Source organism: Ailuropoda melanoleuca, chromosome X (genome assembly GCF_002007445.2).
Source record: "Ailuropoda melanoleuca isolate Jingjing chromosome X, ASM200744v2, whole genome shotgun sequence".
NCBI lineage: Eukaryota > Metazoa > Chordata > Mammalia > Carnivora > Ursidae > Ailuropoda > Ailuropoda melanoleuca.
The window spans coordinates 101,092,717-101,105,325 of NC_048238.1; the positions used below are offsets into that span (position 1 = coordinate 101,092,717).

At 46.9% G+C, this 12,609-nt stretch overlaps 1 protein-coding gene across 1 annotated transcript in view; it reads right to left on the minus strand.

The window, feature by feature from the left end:
- Positions 1-11,605: 11,605 nt before the first annotated feature.
- SOX3 (SRY-box transcription factor 3) overlaps positions 11,606-12,609 on the minus strand; it is a 2,473-nt gene continuing 1,469 nt past the window's right edge. The window contains 1 exon segment of the mRNA XM_034649055.1: positions 11,606-12,608. Coding sequence (XP_034504946.1) covers positions 12,345-12,608 — 264 coding nt within the window. The 3' untranslated portion in view covers positions 11,606-12,344.

Here is a 12,609-nt window from a genome sequence, read left to right on the forward strand (position 1 = left end):
TGTAGCTCCTCAGGCGGCACATGCTGCAAGTCCTTGTTATCTCTGGGCGGCTCTTTTTGGTATGTTAAGGATTTATTCAGTAGAAGGGCAAGAAGAAGGAAAGGAGAACCTGCCGCTCACCATACTTTGCTGCTCGCGAATGTCCTGGAGTCCAGAGCCCTGGAAATGGAAACCCACGTAACCCAGAAAGGAGAGTGCTGACTGGCCCTGCGGAAAATGGAGGCAGATACAACTGCGGGTGGGGATGGGCGTGGGGATGGGGGGGTGCTTCGGAGCCCTCCTCCGGGAGCCACAAACTCCCATGAGCAAACTCTACCTTGCAACCAAAACCCAAGAGTGAACTCAGTTTCTTCAGGTTTCTTGAGCCAAGATTAGAATGTGATTCTCACTACCTCACCATAAAGGCAGTTCGTGTTCTCACAAGTCGGAGACAGTACGAGGACTTACATGGACCCAAAGAAGAATGGAGAAGCATCACCTGAAGCTATTATTAAACTTCTGTTTTTCCCACCTTGAGAGAATCATAGATGTGGGGGGTGGGGGGTGGAGGAACAGTAGGGAACTTAGAAGTAGTGAAGGCACTTTGGCAGTAGTGGCAAGAGCCCTTGAGTTGGTGTGAGCATGTCTAGCTAGGCTCATCAGTGATTCCAGATCTGCCCCTGAATAGCAGCAGTGTGACCTTGGACAAGCCCTCTCCTTTCTCTCCTTAGGCCATTCATGTCTTTCCTCATTTGAACTTCGGTCATCGAGGCCCTTTTGTTCTTTTCTCTTTTTAAATTTCTTACAGCTCTAGCATGATTTGATTTTATTTAAGAAAATGGCAAACCTTCATCAAGTGTCTCATGGTATGTGCCAGGCACGGTGCAAGTTCCTCAAATAGAGCAACATCCAAAGAGCTTGGGGAACACAAAAGTGGGGAGAGTCAGGGCAGGTGCCTCAGAGGAGGCACCTGTGAAGCTGTGCCCTGGAGGATGAGGGGCAGAAAACTAGACTAGACTAGACTAGACTAGACTAGACTAGAGAGGAACACACTCTTCACCTCATCTGAAATTTTGGAAAGGCTGCAAAGAACCTGGTTTGTTTCTGGGAACCTGGAGGGAGGTGGGTCGTGGTAGGAAATGAGGCCAGAGAGGTAAGAAGCCAAGAACAGATCATGGAAGGCCTTGAATGGCTTGTCAGCTGGTATGAACTTTGTCCTGTGGACAGCACAGGTTGCCAACAGAGGTTTTTTGGAAGTGGAATCACATAATAAGATTGTTTTTACAGGAATATCATTCAGGTCTCAGTGTGGAGGATGGCCCGGCGTGGAGAAATACTGGAGGCCCGGAGGTCAGTGAAGCTGCTAGTGCGTCAGTTATATTCCAAAGGACAAGGGCCCTCTGGTGGACAATGATCTCCACCTCCTGATATTCACAGCCTTGTGTAATCCCCTCCCCTGGAGTGCAGGCTGGACCTACTGTCTAGCTCCTAAGAACAGAATATGGCAAAGGTGATGGGATGTCCACTTTCCATGCCAGCTGCCATGTTGTGAGCTGCCCTATGGAGAGGCCCACATGGCAAATGATGTTTCTGTTCAAAAGCCAGCTAGCACCAGAGGGCCTTTCCACAGCCACTTGACTGAGCTGGGAAGTGGATCTTCTGAGGCAGGCCAACAGCCACTTCAGTGACCTTGAAAACAGATCCTACCCCAGTGGAACCTTGTGACAACTGTACTCCCAGCCAACACCTTGATGGAAGCCTTGCGAGAAACCCCAAGCGAGCTGGATTCCAAGCCCACAGAATTGGTGAGGTCATAGGTATCTGTTGCTTTAGGCTGCCAACATCTTGGGTAATTTCTTACACAGTAATGGGTAAGTAATACAAGCCCCAGCTAAGACAGTGGAAATGAAGAATGGATGGATTCTGGAAATGTAGAAAGTTGGGTTGGAGTGTGTGGGGAAAAGAAATGTCTAGGCAGACAGGGGTGCAGTTTAATTAGGGTGGAAAATAGAGTAGAAAGTGTTGCTTTGGGAAGTAAAATGATAAGTTAGTTTGGTCCTGTCAAAGTTTGGGGGCCCATGGGACACTACAGTAAATATATTCAAGAGGCAGGTGGGTCCAAAGGTCTGAGGCTCAGGAAAATCATATGGACTGAGCTTTTGGGCTTATCAATGCAGGTAGCTCAGGATGTACAGAGACCAAGGCTAGAACTCTGGGGGATATTCAACAGTTAAGAGACTGTCCTTCATCAGCATATAATTGTTTTCTCTCTGTGTGTGTGTGTGTGTGTGTGTGTGTGTGTGTGTGTGTGTGTGATATCTTTGTACATCTTGTTCCAAGCAGTTACCTCCCATTCGAAAATACTTTTCCTTCCTTTCAGCTATTTGGGTCCCAGTTTGACCTCACTAAAGACTCCAAACATTACTGGACCGCTCCGTCATTCAGGTTTACCGAGCCCTCTCCTAATTGCCCAAGTTCCATTTGAAAGAATACCATGCAAATCTGCTGCTGATTCCTAACTGCTCGTAATTATTGGCAACACTTGTAGAGTTCATACGCTTTCACACTCAGCCTAATTTATTCTTTTCAAAGAACTCATATAAAGTAACGTAGCAGGAGAGCTTGTTACAGGAAGAAATGCAGTACATGGAACATCTAGAAGATGTCAAGTTGACCTGCAGATCTTTTTCAGGGGTTGGTAGTGGTGAGGGTGTTTCTAGCTAACCTGCAGAATGTAAACAGAGCCTGCAGACAGACTGACAGACAGCTCTATCAGCTCTGCTGGAGGTGTTGACACCGCTATCCAACGCAGGGTGTGAGCACAGAAGCTTGTTACCATTCCAGATTCTGCTGAACTGCTTGGGGCTTTGACATTACAGATCTCCTGTTCCTGCACATTGAGACTCATAGGAGAATCTTAAAGTTAGAAGACACCTTAGAGGTCTTTCTAGAATAGAGTGCACAGGCTAATTCTGAATGTTTCAAACTATGTACTTGCCAAAACTCAATAGTAGTTTAGTTGAGCAATTAATAGAGCAACACAGAATTCTTTTCAATTGAGTGATATTAGTAGATAGAATTGCCTTTTATGACTATACCAAACTACACTAAATTTGATGGAACAATAGTTTGTTTGAACAAAAGTGATATGAATAGGGGGGCGCCTGGGCTGGCTCAGCGGGAAGAGCATGAGACTCTTGATCTTAGGTTCGTGAGTTCAAGCCCCACATTGGGTGTAGAGTTTACTAGACAGCCCCTTAAAGATTTTATTTTTAAGTAATCTCTACACTCAACATGGGGCTCAAACTCCCAACCCCGAGATCAGTAGTCTAATGCTCTACCAAATGAGCCAGCCAGGTGCCCTGAAAACAACATATTTAATAAAATTAGTTCTTAGGGCGCCTGGGTGGCTCAGTCTGTTAAGCGTCTGCCTTCAGCTCAGGTCATGATCCCAGGGTTCTGGGATAGAGCCCTGCATTGGGCTTCCTGCTCAGTGGAGAGCCTGCTTCTCCCTCTCCGTCTTCCACTTCCCCATGCCTGCTCTCTTTCTCTATCTCTCGCTCACTCTCTATCTCAAATAAATAAATAAAATCTTTAAAAGAATAAAAATAAATTAGCTCTTAGTTACTTTTTTTTTAAACAGGAGTTTTTCTTCCATAATAAAGATTTCCCTTAAAAATTAAAAAGAAAAAGAAAAGATTTCCCTTAATCCACAAAGTATAGTTGACATTGGACAACACAGGTTTGAACTGCATGGGTCCACTTACATGTGGATTTTTTTTCAGTAAGTAGAGTACAGTACTATAAATGTATTTTCTCTCCTTTATGATTTTCTTCATAACATATTATTTTCTCTAGCTTACTTTATTGTAAGCGTACAGTATATAGTACATACAGCATACAAAATATGTGTTAATGGACTATGTATGTTGTCAGTAAGGCTTCCACTCAACAGTAGGCCATTAGTAGTTAAGTTCTGGGGAGTCAAAAGATATATGTGCATTTTTGACAGCGTGCGAAGAGAGGGGGTTAGCACTCCAACCTCCACATTGTGCGAAAGTCAACTGTACTCGCTTTTTTTTTTTTAAGATTTTATTTATTTATTTGATAGAGATAGAGACAGCCAGCGAGAGAGGGAACACAAGCAGGGGGAGTGGGAGAGGAAGAAGCAGGCCCATAGCAGAAGAGCCCGATGCGGGGCTCGATCCCACAATGCCGGGATCACGCCCTGAGCCAAAGGCAGACACTTAACCGCTGTGCCACCCAGGCGCCCCTGTACTTGCTTTTTAAAATGAGTTCTGAAGGATGCCTGGGTGGCTCAGTTGGTTGAGTGTCTGCCTTCGGCTCAGGTCATGATCCCAGGGTCCTGGGATCAAGTCCCACATTGGGCTCCCTGCTCAGTGGGGAGTCTACTTCTGCCTCCCCTTCCCCTACTCCTGCTCTCTCCCTCTCTCTCTCTCTCTCAGATAAATAAATAAAATCTTTAAAATAAACTTTACGGGGTGCTTGGCTGTCTCTATCTCTGTTGAATAAATAAATAAAATCTTTAAAAAAATAAAATAAATAAAATAAAATAAACTTTACTTTTTACAATAATTTTGGGAGAAAAATTGGGAGGATAATACAGAGAGTTCCCATGTATTGCCATACCCAGTTTCCCCAATCATTAACATCTTATATTGGTATGGTATGTGTGTTACATTAATGAACCAATATTGATATGTTATCCCTCAATAAACTCCAACTTTATTCATATTTCCTCATTTTTTCCCTAAAGTCTTTTTACCGCATGACATTGACATCACATTTAGTAGGTCATGTCTCCTTAGGCTACTCTTGGTTGTGACATTTTCAGACTTTCCTTGTTTTTGATGACAGCTTTGAGGATTGCCATTCAGATATTTTGTAGACTATCCCTTAATTAGGATTTATCTGATGTTTTTCTCATTATTAGACTGATTATAGGTTTTGGGGAGGAAGACCACAGAGGAAAAGTGCCATCTTCATCACATCACATGGATGATACATACTATCAGCATGACTTATCACTGTTGATGTTGACCTTGATCTTCTGGCTGAGGTAGTGTTTCTCAGGTTTCTCCACTGCAAAGTTACTCTTTTCCTCCTTTTCATACTATTCTCTTTGGAAGGTAGTCACTTTGAGTAGCCCACACTTAAGGAGTGGGGAGTTGTACTGCACCCCCCTGAAGCCACGGCATTTACATAAACTCTTTTTTTACATAAACTATTTAGATTTCTTCTGCACTGATTTGTCTCTTCTCCTCCCCTCATTTATGTATTAATTATTTATGTCAGTATGGATACATGGATATTTGTTGTATACTTTGGGTTATAATTCAATACTACTTTATTAACTTTTTGCTCAAATTGTTCCAGATTTGGTCATTGGAAGCTCTTTCAGTTGGCTCTTGTGTTCCTTCGACACGTCTCCAACATTGTGGTCCTTCCTTCCTTCCTTCCTTCCTTCCTTCCTTCCTTCCTTCCTTCCTTCCCTTCTTTCTTACTTTTCTGTACTTTCTGGCACTACAGGATGCTCCAGAGTCTTTTTGTATATTTCTGGCCCCAGTCCTAGAATCAGTCATTTTCCCAAAAAGTCCTGGTTCTTCTCAATGAAGAATGATACCAGAAGCTAAGAACTGGATACTACGTGTGCTTGTTGCTACTGGGAGGTCCTTGCTCCTAGGCAAAAAGTCCTGGTTCTTCTCAATGAAGAATGATACCAGAAGCTAAGAACTGGATGCTACGTGTGCTTGTTGCTACTGGGAGGTCCTTGCTCCTAGGCCTTCTTATCAGTTGACAGAGCTAGGTAATATACATATGTATATTCCTTTTTAAAAGATTTTATTTATTTATTTGAGAGAGAGAGAGAGAGAGAGAGCACAAGCAGGGGGAGAGGCAGAGGGAGAGGAAGAAGCAGACTCCCTGCTGAGCAGGGAGCCTGACCTGGGCATGGGGCTCAATCCCAGGACCCTGGGATCATGATCTGAGCCAAAGGCAGAGGTTTAACAGACTGAGTCACCCAGGAGCCCCCAAATTCCTTTTTATTGCAGAAAAATATTCCATTGTATGGATATACCACATTTTATTTATCCATTAATCAGTTGAAAGACAATTAGGTTGTTTCTACTTTTTGACTATTACGAAGAGTGCTGCTCTGAACACTAGCGTACAGATTTTTGTGTAGATGTATGCTTTCATTTCTCTTGGTTTTTCCTAGTAGAATTCCTGGGTCATATGGTAACTCACTGTTAATTCTTTTGAGGAACTGCCAGACTATTTTTCAAAGTGACTTTACTATTTTATAATCCCACCAGCACTGTATAAGGAATCCAATTTCTCTACATCCTCAGCAACATTTGCTATTGCCTATTTTTAAGTTACTATTATAGCCATCCTAGTTGGAGTGCAGTGGTGCCCTCTGTGGTTTTGACTTGCACTTCTCTGATGACTAATGATGTTGAGCATCTTTTCATGTGTTTGTTGGCCACTTGTATATTCTCTTTGGAAAAACACCTGTTCAAGGCCTTTGCCCATTTTCAATTGGGCAATTTTTTTTATTATTGAGTTTTAAGTTTTTATATAGTCTAGATACAGGCCCCTTATCAGATATATGATTTGCACATTTTTTCTCCTATGGGTTGTCTCTTCACCTTCTTGATGGTGTCCTTTGAAGCAAAAAAGTTTATTTTTGACCGTGGCCAATTTATCTATTTTTTCTTTTGTGTTTATGCTTTTGGTGTCATATAGTTTGTTTCTTTTTAATGGTGATGTCTTATTTTGCCTTCTTTCCACTCCAAGAACTGGCCTCAGCAATGAGGAACATCACTTGTGTTGGTGGGAAGTACAGAATCTGACCAGAGAGCCTAAGTTCCTCCCTGAAGAGTCAACAGGCTGCTAACAAAAGTGATAATCGTAACTGCCACGTACTGTACAGTGGCTGTGTGTCAGACACCGCACTCAGCTCTCAGAGCATCTTTTTTTGTTTTGTTTTGAATCTTTGCAACAGTCTGGAGACGTTGTTTCCACTTGACATCTGAAGAACTTGAGATTCAGAGTATGTAATGTCCTCAAAGCCTACAGCTGGTAAGGAACGGAGCCAGGGTGGCAAAATCAGTCTTGATTTTCGTGGGCTTGCACTGATCCTATTAGTTTCAAGCCCTCACAGCCCTCATTCCTTAAACATGCAGTAAACACTCCACACATGTTTTTGAGAGCCTACTATGGAATAGGCACCGTGCTAGGTACTGGTGAACAAACCTGACAGTCTTTGCTCTCATAGAACGTACAGACAAGGAGGGAGACAGATAATAAAATCACACCAATAATTGTAAACTGACCACTAGGATCAGTGCTGTGAAGTGACCCAGGGCTATGAGAGCTTATAACAAGGAGATCTGTCCTATTCTGGAGGAAGGCATCACCAAAGGCTTCCCAGAAGAAGTGCTGCGAGGACTGAAATCTTCTGAAGGACTTCAGACTGAGGGAAGAGCTTTAGAAAGAACATTCCTGGAAAAGGGAACAGCAAGTTCAAAAGCCCCAAGGCAGGAAAGAAATGGTGTATTTTTGCTAGTAGAGTTTATTGTCAGGAAATCTGCATTTCATGTACAGATTTGGGGAAGTCCCACAGGTGAAATCCCACAAAATAAGATACGTACCGTGTACAGCCATCTTTATCTTAATTAATGGACTTTAAAATTGGTTTAGATGTGAGACTATCAGGAACTATGATTTATTTACTCAACAAACATTGCCCAAAGGAATCCTGGCTGGGGTTGAGGGAGGGAATAGTTGAGCTCAGAGAGATGGGCAGGAGTCGGGTCAAGCAAAGCTTTGGAGGAGTTGGGATAGTTTTCCAAGAGCAAGCAGTAGGGAGCCCCCAGAAGGTACTTAAGATGGGAAGCAACAATGATAGGATTTGTGTTTGAAAAGTGGAGGGAATGGTCTGTGGAGGAAGTGTGTAGGGGAGCAGTGGGGAGCAGAGTGGAAGCAGAAACAGGTCAGAGGCCATGGCAGTGGTCGGGCAAGAAATGTCAGCAGTGTGGATGAGGATGGTGGCCATGAGGAAGAGGGACACAGCATGTTGTATTCCATTCAGCTGGTGGGGACTCGCCTAGCCCTTCCTTCACCTGGCCTGGGACCCAACGTAAGGGCTTATTTTCTGCCCCTCTCCCAAAAGGGCCATGAGGGTTGCTCAGACCCCCGGGTTTATATGCCTTCTGGTTCCTCAGTGGCCCCTGCTTCCCGCAGCCCCGGCTGTTCAGCTTGGCTCCCAAGGAGGTCTTTTTCTCCAGTGAGTGGGTCTGAAGAATGAAGGAGCCATCACTAATCTGATCCTGCTCCTGCTTACTGAGGAGGGCGCCTGGCGGGGGGTTGCTCTGGTGCGCTCCTCCTGCCTGTGTTCACTGCAGGCCCCAACCCCGAGGAGAACTGGAGGATTACTGCTCCTGGGGCTCCCTGCCCCCTCCTCGCCCCAAAACAAATGAAGGGAAAGCTGGAACTTTCTTCTTTCACATGGTGACACATTTCTGTATTTCTGATAGGGAGAGAATTATTTTTAACCTGCCTTTTCTGGTGATAACAGGAATACAATCCTATTGGAGGAAATTGGAAAGTATGAGAACATAAAAGGAAGACTAACCAGTATTCATAATACTACCCTGCATTTTTGCATATTTTTCCAGTCATATATCCTTATTGTTAAATAGGTCATAGACACGGAACATACTTTTGTGTATCTTGCTCTTTTCACTTTGTGTTTTAAACATTTCCCTGTCATGAAAATCTCTCCACACACAATTTTTAATATCAGCAAAGAAGTTTTTTTGAAAACATATTTTAAATAACATTTTCCTATTTATTGGACATTTTGGGTGTGTGTAACTTTTACCATTATAAGGAGCTGTGTGATGAACATCTGTTTATAAATGTTGGTCTGCATTCTGGATGCCCTCTCTGCCTGTAGATCTCTGGAAGGGAGATTAATGAGGGGAGTTGTATGGAGATGATAGGGAAGAAAATCTCTATGTGGGATAATTCTCACCACAAGGTAGCTTTGTTCCTGTCAGCAGAAAGCTAAAAGATGGGCTGGTCTTTCTCACTGCGTAAGGACCCTGTGCTCCCCATCTCAGATCACCATTCACCTAGCCGTGGCTACTAGGTGTCTGTCAGGAATTACCTCTTTTCTGGAGACCCTGATGTGTTATGGGCTTAAGAGGCAGCTAGGGCTGGGATTTCATGGGCTTCTCTCGGTCTTGTGGTGGAGCAGAGAGCCCAGCAGGCCTGGGAATCTGGTTCTTCCGTGACCCAGCTCAGCAATCCTGAGTGCTGTTTCCCCCTTAGGAAACAGTTTCCTCTTGTGAAATAAGCTAGAAAAGACGGAGTTGGATTTGACCACTTAAGAGCAGAAACCTTAAGTTAAAGCTTATCAGAACCCCAATCTGTACAATAGATGAAGGGACAGTTCTCCTGCAAGAAGTGTGTGTGGGAGGAGTGGGACCAGGGAGGGGGTGCTCTAGTTTTTAAACTCTGGCCTGGAGAATGAAAGTTTCACTCCGGCTCAGTTCTCTTCCCTAACGTTGAAGTTTAAAAAAAACAAAAAACAAAAAACAACCACTTTCATCTATATTTAAATCCTGCAAATATGCTGATTGATGAAATCTTTTTTCTTAACGACAGTTTGGAAATCAGACAAGTGGAGCACGAAGCCATGGATGCTCGGAGAGGGAGTGAGCCGTAGATGAAGCCCGCTGAAAGGGTGACCCTGGCACTTCGAAGAGGCGGCAACACAATGGGCTCCGAAAGAAGCCGCGTCAGTTTATTCCTTCGTTAGCACCGCCCCCTCAGTGGGGCGGAATTGCCTGTTTTCACCCTCCCTTTCCTGGAGTCATTGCAGACCAAACTTGTGTCCACAATTGCTAGCAATTTGAATCCAGAATAACCTACGGCCAGGTATTTTACTGAGGCCCAAACACTGTGAAAGATATGAATAGGGGCGTGGAGGTGACAAGAGAGTTTCCTCCCGGCCTGGGAACGTCGGAGCACCGGGACGACGGTGTGTGTGTGTTGGGGGGGGGGGGGGGAGTAGGGCGGCTCACCGACCTGGCGGCCTGTGGCTTTGCTCCCATCACAGCGGCAAGTGTTGCAGGACCCACCGGCCAGGAGGGGCTCCGGGTCTGTGACCCCGGGATGGGGAGTGGAGGGTGTGGTAAGGAGACCTCGCATGAACCCTGTCCCGGACGCAGCAGGCCCGGGAGGAGCGCCGGGTGGAGGGCAAAGCGCGGGGGTGTGTACATCACCGCCGGCCGCCCTCCCCACCCCAGGCTGCAAAGTACCCGGCGGAGCGCAGTGGGTTGGGGAGGGGGAGACAGTGCCAGCGTCTGCGGGGGAGGGGTGGCGCTGCCTTCTCTGGGAGACCCGACCTTTCTTGGAGAGGCGTGGTGAGCTTAGTCTCCAGGATCCGCAGTGATGTGTAAAAAGCGGGCACGACCCCCGAAGCGGCAGAAAGCCTCCGCCCCTCCCCCTGAGGCCCGCCCAGGCCCGCAGGTGAATGGCTGACCCGCACAAAGGAAGCCGGTTGGAAATGTGGAATTCGGACCAATTTATGGGAGATTCTGTCGCCCAGAGTCCCAGCAGACCTCAAGCAAAGAAACCTGTGATCAAGAGTAGATGAGGATAAGAACAGTGCACCAGGCCAAGCTTATTGGAAAGACCGAGTTTAGTTATTCTGGGATAGCGAGGTAACAGGATTAAAGGGATTAAGGAAATCACCTCAAACAGCTGAGGAGGGGGTAAAAAAACACTGGTTCTATTTGTTTTCTTCCTAGGCCCCAAACAGATACACTGGGGCCCTGTGGCCGGGCGTGTAACGAAAGGCCTTTCGGGGGGACGGTGGAATGCCTAAGGGTCAGGGATTGAGGGGAAGTGGGGGGGGAGGAGTAGAAAGCGGACTAGAGGTTTGGGATGAGAGAGAGTCTCTTCTAGAAAACAAATAGGTGGTCTGGGTTGACAAGTCAAAAAGAAAAAGCCACTGGAGGAGTTTCAGAGATGATTTAAAGTCTGAGGTGTACTTTTTAAAACCCAACCTTCTAGCCAGCCCGGTTGAAATTCACTTATTTCCTACTAGGGATTCCTGCAACCATTTATTTTTAATAGGATAGTGTTTTCGTTTTGTAAATATTTCAGCTCGGCTCAAATGTCTTCCCGCCCCAGTGCACAAAGGTAAAGGTGCCCCCTCTTTTGGCTGGTTTCCGTGGCCGCAGGCGGCCCCTCCCCGCCCCGCGTGGCCGCTGCTGCAGACACTCCTCGGGCGGACGCTCGCAGCTATCAACAAGTGCGTGGCCGCGGGGTGTTCGCCTCAGCTGGCGGGTGCCAGCTCCCAGCACACGCTCCCGGAAGGCCAACCGCTTGCTCCTTGGAGTTTCCATAGAGAAGACTGGGAGCTGGAGTGTTATGGATGACCAGGAGTCAGAAACCCTCTCAGATCACGCTCGCCAGCCCCCCACCCCGTAGGACAGGACCAAGGCTCTGATACCGAGTGATAGTCCCCTCCCCAACCCGCGCATAGCTTCAGGCCCGCAAAATTATCAGGACTCCATTATGTTGGTTATAAAATTTATTGATCTCTCATTTAGGAATTAAGAGTAAAACCTTGAAAAACCTGAAACAATATAGCCCCTTCCCCACCACCCAAACGAAATCCAAATACATTAGCGCGACAAAATATCAAACAGATCACGGCAGAAATCTCCAACTCAACAGCCTAAATGCGAACTGGACAGAAGCTGTCCCGCGGCCAGGGGGCGGCGAGGCGGGCGACACACGCACACCTGGCTATAAATTAACATTGGCCTGAGCCGCCGCGCCACTTGGCGCGGTCAGCCCCCCAAAAACCCACAAGGAAAACCGATGCAACGCGACGGGGGGAGGAGGCGTTGCAGTTCTCAGGCCAGCCTCACCCGAGAGTACGTTTCTCCTATTCACTCACTCCTCGGCTAACAGTAAACTAACGAGACAACATTTTCAAATGCAACAGAAAAACCCAGGAACCCAGGAGGAGGAGGGGGGGGCTGCTTTTTCTCTGCAAACATCACAGCGATATCCAGCCTACAAAAGGGGAGGGAGGGGCAGCGGCGAGGGGTAGGCGAGCTCTAGAAAGTCCCATTTCCGCTGCTCCGGACTTCTTTTTGCTTTTGTACAAAACCCGACAGCTACAGCAAAACTTTCTGTCCTCCCCATCATCGGTACAAGGCAACAGTCCCAGGCAAGCAAAGCTAAACAACAAGGCGTCCCAACTTGGGGGTGCGGGGCGGGATGGGGGCGGAGGGGCGGCGCGCGCAGGCGGGCGCTCAGATGTGGGTCAGCGGCACCGTTCCGTTGACGGCAGTCCCAGCGCCCTGGTAGTGCTGGTGTACGCTGTGCAGGCGGCCGCCAGGCAGCGGCGAGGCGGCGTCAGCCGCGTCCCCGCCGGGTGGCAGGTACATGCTGATCATGTCGCGCAGGTCGCCGAGGCACGCGCGCTGCGAGTGCGATGTGATGGCGGGCGGCGGCGAGCTGGGTTCGGTCTTCACCACCGTGCCCATGGGGCCCAGGCTCATGGCGGCGGCCGCCGGC